Source organism: Oncorhynchus keta, chromosome 29, assembly GCF_023373465.1.
Source record: "Oncorhynchus keta strain PuntledgeMale-10-30-2019 chromosome 29, Oket_V2, whole genome shotgun sequence".
Taxonomy (NCBI): Eukaryota; Metazoa; Chordata; class Actinopteri; order Salmoniformes; family Salmonidae; genus Oncorhynchus; species Oncorhynchus keta.
The window spans coordinates 13,122,051-13,136,157 of NC_068449.1; the positions used below are offsets into that span (position 1 = coordinate 13,122,051).

At 47.0% G+C, this 14,107-nt stretch overlaps 1 protein-coding gene and 1 long non-coding RNA gene across 4 annotated transcripts in view; one reads left to right on the forward strand and one right to left on the reverse strand.

The window, feature by feature from the left end:
• The window catches only part of LOC118379732 (protein GREB1-like), a 31,275-nt gene that overhangs the window by 8,243 nt on the left and 8,925 nt on the right, over positions 1 to 14,107 (reverse strand). The window contains exons 7-17 of one of the 3 annotated variants that reach the window (XM_052485988.1): positions 13,691 to 13,876; positions 13,007 to 13,447; positions 12,655 to 12,783; positions 9,853 to 10,050; positions 9,344 to 9,541; positions 2,935 to 3,310; positions 2,361 to 2,721; positions 1,801 to 2,157; positions 1,522 to 1,624; positions 944 to 1,099; positions 549 to 685 (exon numbers count right to left, since the gene is read on the reverse strand). In XM_052485988.1, coding sequence (XP_052341948.1) covers positions 549 to 685; positions 944 to 1,099; positions 1,522 to 1,624; positions 1,801 to 2,157; positions 2,361 to 2,721; positions 2,935 to 3,310; positions 9,344 to 9,541; positions 9,853 to 10,050; positions 12,655 to 12,783; positions 13,007 to 13,447; positions 13,691 to 13,876 — 2,642 coding nt within the window. Of the gene's footprint in view, positions 1 to 548; positions 686 to 943; positions 1,100 to 1,521; positions 1,625 to 1,800; positions 2,158 to 2,258; positions 2,722 to 2,934; positions 3,311 to 9,343; positions 9,542 to 9,852; positions 10,051 to 12,654; positions 12,784 to 13,006; positions 13,448 to 13,690; positions 13,877 to 14,107 lie in introns of all 3 variants that reach the window. The other 2 variants (XM_052485990.1, XM_052485989.1) reach the window with 2 other exon arrangements.
• LOC127913603 (uncharacterized) lies at positions 3,306 to 4,612 on the forward strand. The gene is made up of 4 exons (XR_008086149.1): positions 3,306 to 3,488; positions 3,523 to 3,998; positions 4,067 to 4,304; positions 4,339 to 4,612. It is a non-coding gene; the product is annotated as an uncharacterized LOC127913603 (long non-coding RNA).

Consider the following 14,107-nt stretch of genomic DNA (forward strand, 5'->3'; position numbering starts at 1 on the left):
AATTTTGTTGAAATGTGGACATTTTAGAAATTAATTTACAAATGTGGAAAAAGTCAAGGAGTCTGAAAACTTTGGAAGACATTGTATGTTTTTATTTATAAATGATAATATATTTATAATACATGATCATGTATCTACAGATATAGAATACATGATCATGTCCCAGAGAGATACAACATATTAAAGACCAACTATGCACTGATTAGTACAGCTAATAATATTGAGACTGTGTGTGTGTGTGTGTGTTTGAGACCATGTCTGTGTGTTTGAGACTGTGTGTGTGTGTGTTTGAGACCATGTCTGTGTGTTTGAGACTGTGTGTGTGTGTGTTTGAGACTGTGTGTGTGTGTGTTTGAGACCATGTCTGTGTGTTTGAGACTGTGTGTGTGTGTGTTTGAGACCATGTGTGTGTTTGAGACCGTGTGTGTGTGTTTGAGACTGTTTGTGTGCGTGTGTTTGAGACTGTGTGTGTGTGTTTGAGACCATGTGTGTGTTTGAGAACCGTGTTTGTGTGTTTGAGACTGTGTGTGTGTGTGTTCTCTGCTCACCTGGTATGCTGGGTCGAAGCCCGTGTACTGGTGACACTGCTCACAGTGGTGGTAGGTGTTGTAGGCTGCGTATTTAGACAGTTTGATTCTGGCTGTACGCCTCCGCAGATACACGTCCTCCTGACGTCTGGGGATTCCTGGGGGGAGAACAGGGGGGGGGCCTGGGGTTAGTCGACCAGGAGAACACCAGTCAACAACCATGGAATAACCATAGAGCATCTGAGAACCAGAACCACATACTGTACACAGCTACAGAGTTTAGCCAGTCATTGGTTATCTAGTTTGTTTTTTGTACAATAGTAGAACAAGAGACCAGGTGGTCCAAGACAATGATCTAGTAAAACTGCCTATGATAATGTTATGGTCCTAGAGAGATGTCCCGCTTAATGTCCAACCATCAGTGTTGGGGTAGTAGCCAGGGCAGTAGATAGTGCTGATGTCTTCATATTTGGGGTCGTGGACGGTGTAGTCAAACGGAATGCCCCTCAGTGTGTCTGTGACTGGCCAGGAGGCACAGGTTGGCTGGTACTGGACACGCTCCAGCTGACCACCTATACAACACAGATATGTATATATTCACGATACATTCATAACAGCTAATAGCACCTTAAAACAACCTCATGTAGGGTTATCAGAGTCCAAACCGCTTCTGCGTCTGCACAGCTGTTTTCTAGAATCTTGGACCGTTGGCTATGATAGTTTTGAAGTGTCAGCACGGCCCAGATGATGTATCTATCTGTCATCACATTCAGTTGAATGGAAGGTGTATCTATCTGTCATCACATTCAGTTGAATGGAAGGTGTATCTATCTGTCATCACATTCAGTTGAATGGAAGGTGCTCCCAGTGAGCCGCTGGGCTATTAAGACTCTGCACCCTTCACTGCTCTAATATACAATAGCACAGAGGTGTAAAACACAACTCAGAGACCCACAGCCACAGTGGTTATGGGAGTGTTGTCATGGTAACTCACTGAAGTTGATATCTTCCTCATCATAGATGTCCACCTCCATCAGTCGGATCAGCATACGAGACAGGATGCCCAGAAACTGGAGGTACACCCCTGTCTTCCCCACCTGAACAGGTTACAGGAGTCAGTATGGTGTGTGTTTGTTTTGGTGTGTGTGTGTAAGGCTATGTATGTGTGTGTGTGTGTGTTTCCACTGAGCAGCAGTCTGCATGTGTGTATGTCTGTGTATACCTGTGGGGGTCTGCTGAGCAGCAGTCTGCATGTGTGTATGTCTGTGTATACCTGTGGGGGTCCGCTGAGCAGCAGTCTGCGGGGATGGAAGTCTGTGTATACCTGTGGGGGTCCGCTGAGCAGCAGTCTGCATGTGTGTATGTCTGTGTATACCTGTGGGGGTCCGCTGAGCAGCAGTCTGCATGTGTGTATGTCTGTGTATACCTGTGGGGGTCCGCTGAGCAGCAGTCTGCGTGTGTGTATGTCTGTGTATACCTGTGGGGGTCCGCTGAGCAGCAGTCTGCGTGTGTGTATGTCTGTGTATACCTGTGGGGGTCCGCTGAGCAGCAGTCTGCGTGTGTGTATGTCTGTGTATACCTGTGGGGGTCCGCTGAGCAGCAGTCTGCATGTGTGTATGTCTGTGTATACCTGTGGGGTCCGCTGAGCAGCAGTCTGCGTGTGTGTATGTCTGTGTATACCTGTGGGGGTCCGCTGAGCAGCAGTCTGCGTGTGTGTATGTCTGTGTATACCTGTGGGGGTCCGCTGAGCAGCAGTCTGCGGGGATGGAAGTCTGTGTATACCTGTGGGGGTCCACTGAGCAGCAGTCTGCATGTGTGTATGTCTGTGTATACCTGTGGGGGTCCGCTGAGCAGCAGTCTGCATGTGTGTATGTCTGTGTATACCTGTGGGGGTCCGCTGAGCAGCAGTCTGCATGTGTGTATGCCTGTGTATACCTGTGGGGGTCCGCTGAGCAGCAGTCTGCATGTGTGTATGTCTGTGTATACCTGTGGGGGTCCGCTGAGCAGCAGTCTGCGTGTGTGTATGTCTGTGTATACCTGTGGGGGTCCGCTGAGCAGCAGTCTGCGGGGATGGAAGTCTGTGCGCCCCTTTGCCGGGCGGTTGCTGCTGTCCATGTGGTGAGGCTGTGGGATGGTCCACTGGCGGTAATACAGAGACTGTTCTGTACACGTCATCATCTTACTCAGCAGAGGTCTGACACAGAGGAAGGGAAAGCTTCATTAGAAACGTTGATATACAGCATCATCTTACTCAACTGTGTGTGTGTGTGTGTGTGTGTGTGTGTGTGTGTGTGTGTGTGTGTGTGTGTGTGTGTGTGTGTGTGTGTGTGTGTGTGTGTGTGTGTGTGTGTGTGTGTGTGTGTGTGTGTGTGTGTGTGTGTGTGTGCTTGTGTGTGACTTTTCCTACCTGAAGGGGCTGACCCAGGTCACAGACCGGTGTGGTAGGAAGGAGGTGCAGCGAGGCAGCCTGCTCCCGTCGCGTGCCTTGATGATGTCATAGAGTCCCCGGGGCAGCAGCAGGGAAGGGGGGCGGCTCACCCCCCGTGGCCAGGAGCAGCACTGAAGGAGAGAGGGGGGTAGGGGGGAGGAGGAAACCAAGGAAATGGACTTGGAGGGCCGGCGCTGGGTGTTGGGGGGGCGGTGAGGGCCTTGGGGGGTGGTGTTGGGATGGAGGGGGTCCACAGCAATGCTGTCGGGGAAGGTTCGGGGGGGCTGGAGAACCGAGGCAGGGTGAGGGACAGAGGGAGCGCTGAGACCAAGGCCAGGGAGGTCAGATTTCAGAGCTAGAGGGAAGAGAAGAGGAAGAGAGTTAGAGAAGAACACAGGTGAGTTATACTGTTGATATAGAGAAGAACACAGGTGAGTTATACTGTTGATATAGAGAAGAACACAGGTGAGTTATACTGTTGATATAGAGAAGAACACAGGTGAGTTATACTGTTGATATAGAGAAGAACACAGGTGAGATATACTGTTGATATAGAGAAGAACACAGGTGAGTTATACTGTTGATATAGAGAAGAACACAGGTGAGTTATACTGTTGATATAGAGAAGAACACAGGTGAGTTATACTGTTGATATAGAGAAGAACACAGGTGAGTTATACTGTTGATATAGAGAAGAACACAGGTGAGTTATACTGTTGATATAGAGAAGAACACAGGTGAGTTATACTGTTGATATAGAGAAGAACACAGGTGAGTTATACTGTTGATATAGAGAAGAACACAGGTGAGTTATACTGTTGATATAGAGAAGAACACAGGTGAGTTATACTGTTGATATAGAGAAGAACACAGGTGAGATATACTGTTGATATAGAGAAGAACACAGGTGAGTTATACTGTTGATATAGAGAAGAACACAGGTGAGTTATACTGTTGATATAGAGAAGAACACAGGTGAGTTATACTGTTGATATAGAGAAGAACACAGGTGAGATATACTGTTGATATAGAGAAGAACACAGGTGAGTTATACTGTTGATATAGAGGAGAACACAGGTGAGTTATCCTGTTGATATAGAGAAGAACACAGGTGAGTTATACTGTTGATATAGAGAAGAACACAGGTGAGTTATACTGTTGATATAGAGAAGAACACAGGTGAGTTATACTGTTGATATAGAGAAGAACACAGGTGAGTTATACTGTTGATATAGAGAAGAACACAGGTGAGTTATACTGTTGATATAGAGAAGAACACAGGTGAGTTATACTGTTGATATAGAGAAGAACACAGGTGAGTTATACTGTTGATATAGAGAAGAACACAGGTGAGATATACTGTTGATATAGAGAAGAACACAGGTGAGTTATACTGTTGATATAGAGAAGAACACAGGTGAGTTATACTGTTGATATAGAGAAGAACACAGGTGAGTTATACTGTTGATATAGAGAAGAACACAGGTGAGTTATACTGTTGATGTATAAACAGTCAAATGTGTTGTTAAGTGTTAGAAACACCTGACATTGTCTCATTTAATTGCTAGAATTTAGTTGTATTTAATTTAATTTAACATCTCTCACTGTTCTCTCCCCCCTCCTTCTCCTCATTGTCGGTGCTGTTGAGTTTGAGTCGCTCTCTGATAGGTCACTGCCCAGGCCGGGGGCATGGCCTTGGGGTTGTGACCCCTGGGACTCCACCCTCACCAGGTAGGCCGCCAATCCTAGCTCCTGCTCCAATGCCGTGCTCTGTGTCTTCAGCCTGGTAGGTTTCTATAAAACACACCAGCAGGGAGCTCTGTGTCTTCAGCCTGGTAGGTTTCTATAAAACACACCAGCAGGGAGCTCTGTGTCTTCAGCCTGGTAGGTTTCTATAAAACACACCAGCAGGGAGCTCTGTGTCTTCAGCCTGGTAGGTTTCTATAAAACACACCAGCAGGGAGCTCTGTGTCTTCAGCCTGGTAGGTTTCTATAAAACACACCAGCAGGGAGCTCTGTGTCTTCAGCCTGGTAGGTTTCTATAAAACACACCAGCAGGGAGCTCTGTGTCTTCAGCCTGCTAGCTTTCTATAAAACACACCAGCAGGGAGCTCTGTGTCTTCAGCCTGGTAGGTTTCTATAAAACACACCAGCAGGGAGCTCTGTGTCTTCAGGCTGCTAGGTTTCTATAAAACACACCAGCAGGGGGCTCTGTGTCTTCAGCCTGCGACACAACAGACATCAGTTAGAGGAGAACAAGAACTGAAGACAACTTCCTGGAAGTCACCTCAGGAGGGATGGAGGTTGAGGAAAGAAGGGGGAGGACGAGCAGGAATAAGAAGAAGAAAGTTTTAAAAAATAAAACTTAAACCCTAAATGGTTCTCAGGTAGATTAATAAGAAAAGCTCATCCATTGTTTAAAATGGCCTTTGTGCAGATTGCCATGTCTCATTTTCGATTAATTGAAAATGATACTTTTTTCAAAGTATCTGTCTTTTTCAAACAAGCATTACAGAGCTGGCTACAATTTAAATTTCACCCCCCTGAAAAGATAGAACAAATATTACAACAAATATTATGGCTGAACTCAAATGTGCTGGTTGATAAAATACCTGTATTTATGGGAAATATGTTTGAAAGGGGTATTTTGTTCTTAAATGATATTGTAAATTGTAATGGTAGAGTAATGTCCTTCATGTGGTTATCAGAATTGTACGGGAAGGTCTGCTCAATCCAAGAGTACAACCACAATTGATTACAGCATTGCCCCAAAAATGGAGGAGGTAGGTAGGAGATAGGGAACTAGTCTGTCTGCCCAATATAAAGGATCAAAACTGTCGGAGGAATAAAAATAGCATGAATAGGAAAGTATACCAGTTTCATTTGAGGACCAGGATGTTGACAACTGTGCCATACAGATTGTAAAATAGATGGGAAGAGATTTTTGATGTACCGATTTCATGGTACAGGGTGTATGAGTTGATATATAAAACAACGCAAGATTCAAGACTTCGTGCTTTTCAGCTAAAATTATTATATAGAATTCTTGCCACCATCAAAATGTTGAATATTTGTGGCATAAAATCATCGAAGCTCTGCAGATTTTGTTGTGAGGATACAGAATCAATAGACCATTTATTTTGGTATTGCCATCAGGTAGCCTGCTTCTGGTCTCAGGTTCAGGAATGGCTGAAAATGCATAGCATTGATCTAAAATTGACACTAGAAATAGTGCTGTTAGGAGATCTGGAGAGACCGGGTTAGTCAATTACTGATATACTAATACTCGTAGTAAAAGTATTTATCTTCAACAACCAATCTGTAGATTCTAATAGATAGATTCAAATTGTACGTTAAACATCATAGCATAGTTGAAAGATATGTGTTGCGTAGAAATACAAAGTGGGTGGCCAGCAGAGATAGATGGGATGGGCTGAGGGAAGCTGAGGGTTGGGATGTGCTGAGGGAAGCTGAGGGTTGGGATGGGCTGAGGGATGCTGAGGGTTGGGATGGGCTGAGGGATGCTGAGGGTTGGGATGGGCTGAGGGATGCTGAGGGTTGGGATGGGCTGAGGGATGCTGAGGGTTGGGATGGGCTGAGGGATGCTGAGGGTTGGGATGGGCTGAGGGATGCTGAGGGTTGGGATGGGCTGAGGGATGCTGAGGGTTGGGATGGGCTGAGGGAAGCTGATGGTTGGTATGGGCTGAGGGATGCTGAGGGTTGGGATGGGCTGAGGGTTGGGATGGGCTGAGGGATGCTGAGGGTTGGGATGGGCTGAGGGATGCTGAGGGTTGGGATGGGCTGAGGGAAGCTGATAGTTGGTATGGCCTGAGGGATGCTGAGGGTTGGGATTGGCTGAGGAATGCTGAGGGTTGGGATGGGCTGAGGGATGCTGAGGGTTGGGATGGGCTGAGGGATGCTGAGGGTTGGGATGGGCTGAGGGATGCTGAGGGTTGGGATGGGCTGAGGGATGCTGAGGGTTGGGATGGGCTGAGGGATGCTGAGGGTTGGGATGGGCTGAGGGAAGCTGAGGGTTGGTATGGGTTGAGGGAAGCTGATTCCCACGCTGCCTTTTCAGCAGAATGTTGGGGGGGGTCCGTTAGCGGAACGCGTGTCCTAGACAGGCTAATGTTACCCCTTCCATGTGTTTTTTGTAATAAATAATTATATAAAAAAAGAAAAGTAAAAGAAAGAAGAAGAGGAGTCTGTGGAATAGAAGTAAAAGAAACAGAATAGGAGAAAGACAAGGTAAGAGAGGAGGATAAAGACGAGGTAAGAGAGGAGGATAAAGACGAGGTAAGAGAGGAGGATAAAGACGAGGTAAGAGAGGAGGATGAAGACGAGGTAAGAGAGGAGGATAAAGACGAGGTAAGAGAGGCGGAGGGAAGAGAGGAGGATGAAGACGAGGTAAGAGAGGAGGATAAAGACGAGGTAAGAGAGGCGGAGGGAAGAGAGGAGGATGAAGACGAGGTAAGAGAGGAGGATAAAGATGAGGTAAGAGAGGCGGAGGGAGGAGAGGAGGATAAAGACGAGGTAAGAGAGGCGGAGGGAAGAGAGGAGGATAAAGACGAGGTAAGAGAGAAAGATAAAGACGAGGTAAGAGAGGAAGATAAAGACGAGGTAAGAGAGGAGGATAAAGACGAGATAAGAGAGGAGGAGAAAGACGAGGTAAGAGAGGCGGAGGGAAGAGAGGAGGATAAAGATGAGGTAAGAGAGGAAGATAAAGACGAGGTAAGAGAGGAAGATAAAGACGAGGTAAGAGCGGAGGATAAAGACGAGGTAAGAGAGGAGGATAAAGACGAGGTCAGAGAGGAGGATAAAGACGAGGTAAGAGAGGAGGATAAAGACGAGGTAAGAGAGGAGGAGGTAAGAGAGGAGGATAAAGACGAGGTAAGAGAGGAGGATAAAGACGAGGTAAGAGAGGAGGATAAAGATTAGGTAAGAGCGGAGGATAAAGACGAGGTAAGAGAGGAGGAGAAAGACGAGGTAAGAGAGGAGGATAAAGACGAGGAAAGAGAGGAGGATAAAGACGAGGTAAGAGAGGAGGAGAAAGACGAGGTAAGAGAGGCGAAGGGAAGAGAGGAGGATAAAGATGAGGTAAGAGAGGCGGAGGGAAGAGAGGAAGATAAAGATGAGGTAAGAGAGGAGGATAGAGATGAGGTAAGAGAGGAGGATAAAGACGAGGTAAGAGAGGAGGATAAAGATGAGGTAAGAGAGGAGGATAAAGACGAGGTAAGAGAGGAGGAGAAAGACGAGGTAAGAGAGGCGAAGGGAAGAGAGGAGGATAAAGATGAGGTAAGAGAGGCGGAGGGAAGAGAGGAAGATAAAGATGAGGTAAGAGCGGAGGATAGAGATGAGGTAAGAGAGGAGGATAAAGACGAGGTAAGAGAGGAGGATAAAGATGAGGTAAGAGAGGAGGATAAAGACGAGGTAAGAGAGGAGGAGAAAGATGAGGTAAGAGAGGAGGAGAAAGACGAGGTAAGAGAGGCTGAGGGAAGAGAGGAGGATAAAGATGAGGTAAGAGAGGCGGAGGGAAGAGAGGAGGATAAAGACGAGGTAAGAGAGGAAGATAAAGACGAGATAAGAGAGGAGGAGAAAGACGAGGTAAGAGAGGAGGATAAAGACGAGGTAAGAGAGGAGGATAAAGATGAGGTAAGAGAGGAGGAGAAAGACGAGGTAAGAGAGGAGGATAAAGACGAGGTAAGAGAGGAGGATAAAGACGAGGTAAGAGAGGAGGATAAAGACGAGGTAAGAGAGGAAGATAAAGACGAGGTAAGAGAGGAGGATAAAGACGAGGTAAGAGAGGAAGATAAAGATGAGGTAAGAGAGGAGGAGGGAAGAGAGGAGGATAAAGACAAGGTAAGAGAGGAGGAGGTAAGAGAGGAGGATGAAGACGAGGTCAGAGAGGAGGATAAAGACAAGGTAAGAGAGGAGGAGGGAAGAGAGGAGGATGAAGACGAGGTAAGTGAGGAGGAGGGAAGACAGGACGATAAAGACGAGGTAAGAGAGGCGGAGGGAAGAGAGGAGGATAAAGACGAGGTAAGAGAGGAGGAGGGAAGAGAGGAGGATAAAGACAAGGTAAGAGAGACGGAGGGAAGAGAGGAGGATAAAGACGAGGTAAGAGGGGAGGAGGGAAGAGAGGAGGATAAAGACGAGGTAAGAGAGGAGGAGGGAAGAGAGGAGGATAAAGACGAGGTAAGAGAGGAGGAGGGAAGAGAGGAGGATAAAGACAAGGTAAGAGAGACGGAGGGAAGAGAGGAGGATAAAGACGAGGTAAGAGGGGAGGAGGGAAGAGAGGAGGATAAAGACAAGGTAAGAGAGGAGGAGGGAAGAGAGGAGGATAAAGACGAGGTAAGAGAGGAGGAGGGAAGAGAGGAGGGACAGTTACCTGAGTTCCAGAGATGCAGTACAGTCTGTTGGAAGGTGACCTCAGATGGAGGGACACAGTTGAGGAAGTGGACCCTGTCGAAGGAGCTCAGGTCCAGGTTCTGAGTGCTGGAGTCAGCGATGGCACACACATGGGACAGCAGCTTCCTGGCTACCACCAACTGGATGGGCCGCACCTCCCGCCACTCCACACGGTACTCTACACACACACACACACACACACACACACACACACACACACACACACACACACACACACACACACACACACACACACACACACACACACACACACACACACACACACACACACACACACACACACACACACGAACACACACACACACACACACGTGGAAACACTTATTAGACACAATGTATACACACAAAGCATCTATGCGCAAGCACGGACACAAAATCACACACACAGACACAAATTAAATTCAACACACATACAGAATGTAGCCCAGTCAGACTACAAACATTTCCTGATCAGTGCGTGTGTCTCACCTGAGCAGGAGTCCTTGGGGCTCTCTGCTCTGTCTGTGTGTGTGTCTCTGGCTGGCTCTTTGGGGATGCCTGTAGCTCTGTCCGTCTGTCTGTCTACAGGCCTGCTGTCTTTTGTACACTCCTGACTGATGGACAGGGAGGTCAGTTGGCTCCTGTTCTCCACAGCAGCACTCTCCAGCAACACATCTACATCACCTTCTGACAGACACACACACACACACACACACACACACACACACACACACACACACACACACACACACACACACACACACACACACACACACACACACACACACACACACACACACACACACACACACACACACACACACACACACACACACACACACAGAGAGATACAGTGAATCCAAACCATTAGTATAACGTGTAAATATACACAAACACACCATATCTCTCTCTCTCTCTCTTTCTCTTTCTCACTAGCTCATTCTGTCTCAATTCAATTCAATTCGAAGGGCTTTATTGGCATGGGAAACATATGTTTACAAGAGAAATAAACAATAAAAATTAACAGGAAACATTACACTCACAGAAGTTCCAAAAGACGAAAGACATTTCAAATGTCATATTATGTATTTATACAGTGTTATAATGATGTTCAAATAGTTAAAGTACAAAAAGGAAAATAAATAAACAAACATGGGTTGTCTTTACAATGTATTTGTTCTTCACTGGTTGACCTTTTCTTGTGGCAACAGGTCACACATCTTGCTGCTGTGATGCACACTGTGGTAATTCACCCAGGAGATATGGGAGTATATCATAATTGGGTTTGTTTTCTAATTCTTTGTGGGTCTGTGTGGAAATATGTGTCTCTAATATGGTCATACATTTGGCAGAAGGTTAGGAAGTGTGTCACATTCTGACCTCAGTTCTTTTGTTATGTCTTTGTTTTAGTATGGTCAGGGCGTGAGTTGGGGTGGGCAGTCTATGTTCCTTTTTCTATGTTTTAGGATTTCTGTGTTTGGCCTGGTATGGTTCTCAGAGGCAGCTGTTTATCGTTGTCCCTGATTGTGAAACATATTTAGGTAGCCTGGTTTCACTTTGAGTTGTGGGTGATTATTCTCTGTGTTAGTGTTTGTGCCACACGGGACTGTTTCACTTTGAGTTGTGGGTGATTATTCTCTGTGTTAGTGTTTGTTACCACACGGGACTGTTTCACTTTGAGTTGTGGGTGATTATTCTCCGTGTTAGTGTTTGTTACCACACGGGACTGTTTCACTTTGAGTTGTGGGTGATTATTCTCTGTGTTAGTGTTTGTTACCACACGGGACTGTTTCACTTTGAGTTGTGGGTGATTATTCTCTGTGTTAGTGTTTGTTACCACACGGGACTGTTTCACTTTGAGTTGTGGGTGATTATTCTCTGTGTTAGTGTTTGTGCCACACGGGTTTCACTTTGAGTTGTCACCACACGGGACTGTTTCACTTTGAGTTGTGGGTGATTATTCTCTGTGTTAGTGTTTGTTACCACACGGGACTGTTTCACTTTGAGTTGTGGGTGATTATTCTCTGTGTTAGTGTTTGTGCCACAGTTGTGGGTGATTATTCTCTGTGTTACTGTTTCACTTTGAGTTGTGGGTGATTATTCTCTGTGTTAGTGTTTGTTACCACACGGGACTGTTTCACTTTGAGTTGTGGGTGATTATTCTCTGTGTTAGTGTTTGTGCCACACGGGACTGTTTCACTTTGAGTTGTGGGTGATTATTCTCCGTGTTAGTGTTTGTTACCACACGGGACTGTTTCACTTTGAGTTGTGGGTGATTATTCTCCCTGTTAGTGTTTGTGCCACACGGGACTGTTTCACTTTGAGTTGTGGGTGATTATTCTCCCTGTTAGTGTTTGTGCCACACGGGACTGTTTCACTTTGAGTTGTGGGTGATTATTCTCCGTGTTAGTGTTTGTTACCACACGGGACTGTTTCACTTTGAGTTGTGGGTGATTATTCTGTGTGTTAGTGTTTGTTACCACACGGGACTGTTTCACTTTGAGTTGTGGGTGATTATTCTCTGTGTTAGTGTTTGTTACCACACGGGACTGTTTCACTTTGAGTTGTGGGTGATTATTCTCTGTGTTAGTGTTTGTGCCACACGGGACTGTTTCACTTTGAGTTGTGGGTGATTATTCTCCCTGTTAGTGTTTGTGCCACACGGGACTGTTTCACTTTGAGTTGTGGGTGATTATTCTCCGTGTTAGTGTTTGTTACCACACGGGACTGTTTCACTTTGAGTTGTGGGTGATTATTCTCTGTGTTAGTGTTTGTTACCACACGGGACTGTTTCACTTTGAGTTGTGGGTGATTATTCTCCCTGTTAGTGTTTGTGCCACACGGGACTGTTTCACTTTGAGTTGTGGGTGATTATTCTCCGTGTTAGTGTTTGTTACCACACGGGACTGTTTCGTTGGTTTCACTTTGTTATTTTGTATGTTTGTAGTGTTCAGTTTGTCTTATTAAAATGGACACTTACCACGCTGCAAATTGGTCCGACCTCTCTTACTCCTCATCAGAGGAGGACGGCGAACGTGACAAAGTGTAGCTCAGTTTCTACCTCAAGGCTATGCTCACTAAGTCTGTACATAGCTTTCCTTAAGTTTGGGTCAGTCACAGGGGTCAGGTATGTCTCTCGCTCTCATTCTGTCACTCTCTCTCTGTGTCTCTCTCTCTCTCTGTGTTTCTGTGTCTCTTTCTCTCTCTCTCCACCCCCCCTTACTCACTCACTCACTCACTCACTCACTCACTCACTCACTCACTCACTCACTCACTCACTCACTCACTCACCAGGTCCCAGAGAGTTGCAGAAGGTAGTGAGCTCCTGGGTCATGCCAGAGGACAGCTGTTGACTGATCTCTCTCAGACTATCACTGAGACTGAACATCCCCTCAGTCAGGGCACGACACTGGTGTTGACCTACAACACACACACACACACACACACACACACACACACACACACACACACACACACACACACACACACACACACACACACACACACACACACACACACACACACACACACACACACACACACACACACACACACACACACACACACACACACAGTTCACTTACAGACAAAGGAACCCACAAAAAAAATGACACCCCCCCTCCCAATCTCTCTACACACACACCTGTCACCACCATGCAAGACTCTGTCTCCTGTCCCTTGCCTGTACAGATGATGACCACATAGTTTGTATGAGCCAGCTGTCCCTCCATCAGCCCACTGAAGGTGTCAGACAGCCCTAGAGCCATCGAGACCTTCTCCCCCAGAACCACCACTCCCTCCCCACATGACGAGGCTGCCAGGTTGGCCAGCCAGGGCAGCTGGGAGGGGGTGAGGGACTGGGCCTGGGGCAGTGGAAGCCCAGGCAGGGTGTAAGGAACCTGGGGGAGGGAGAGGCCAGGCTGGGCCTGGGGCAGTGGAAGCCCAGGCAGGGTGTAGGGAGCCTGGGGGAGGGAGAGGCCAGGCTGGGGCTGTTGGTACTGGCGGATCTCACTGAGGTGGGACTCTCTCCAGGAACGCATGAAGATCTGCTCCAGGTCCTCAACCAGCAGGACCTGGTCTGGACCTGCAGGGACACGACATTAACCAGGTACTACCAACTAGGTTTTTTCACAGGTTTTGTCTCAATGTAATAGTACATTCTGCACAATTTAGGGTGCTATTCAATCTGTGTCGCTGAAGCATTACAGATGGCCTTCTCTCTCTCTCTCTCTCTCTCTCTCTCTCTCTCTCTCTCTCTCTCTCTCTCTCTCTCTCTCTCTCTCTCTCTCTCTCTCTCTCTCTCTCTCTCTCTCTCTCTCTCTCTCACCTAGTTGCACCAGGTAGTACACAGTGAGTAGTATCTGCATCTCTACAGACAGGGGCTGTATGGGAGAGGGTCCGTAGTGTTGGTAGACCCTGGGCAGGGCCTGGCAGTTCTGATAGCAGCTCTGGAGCAGGGAACTGACCTGCACATCAGACACCTTACCACTCAGCCGAGGTAGGCTGCCATGACCTGGGACCGGAGACAAAACACACACGGGTCACACACACGGGTCACACACCCAGCTCACACACACAGGTCACACACACGGGTCACACACACGGGTCACACACACAGGTGGAGTAACAGATTGAGGTGAAGGGGTGGTTGAGAGAGAGAGAGAGACACAGACAGACAGGTGGAGTAACAGATTGAGGTGAAGGGGTGGTTGAGAGCAAGAAACACAGACAGACAGACAGGCAG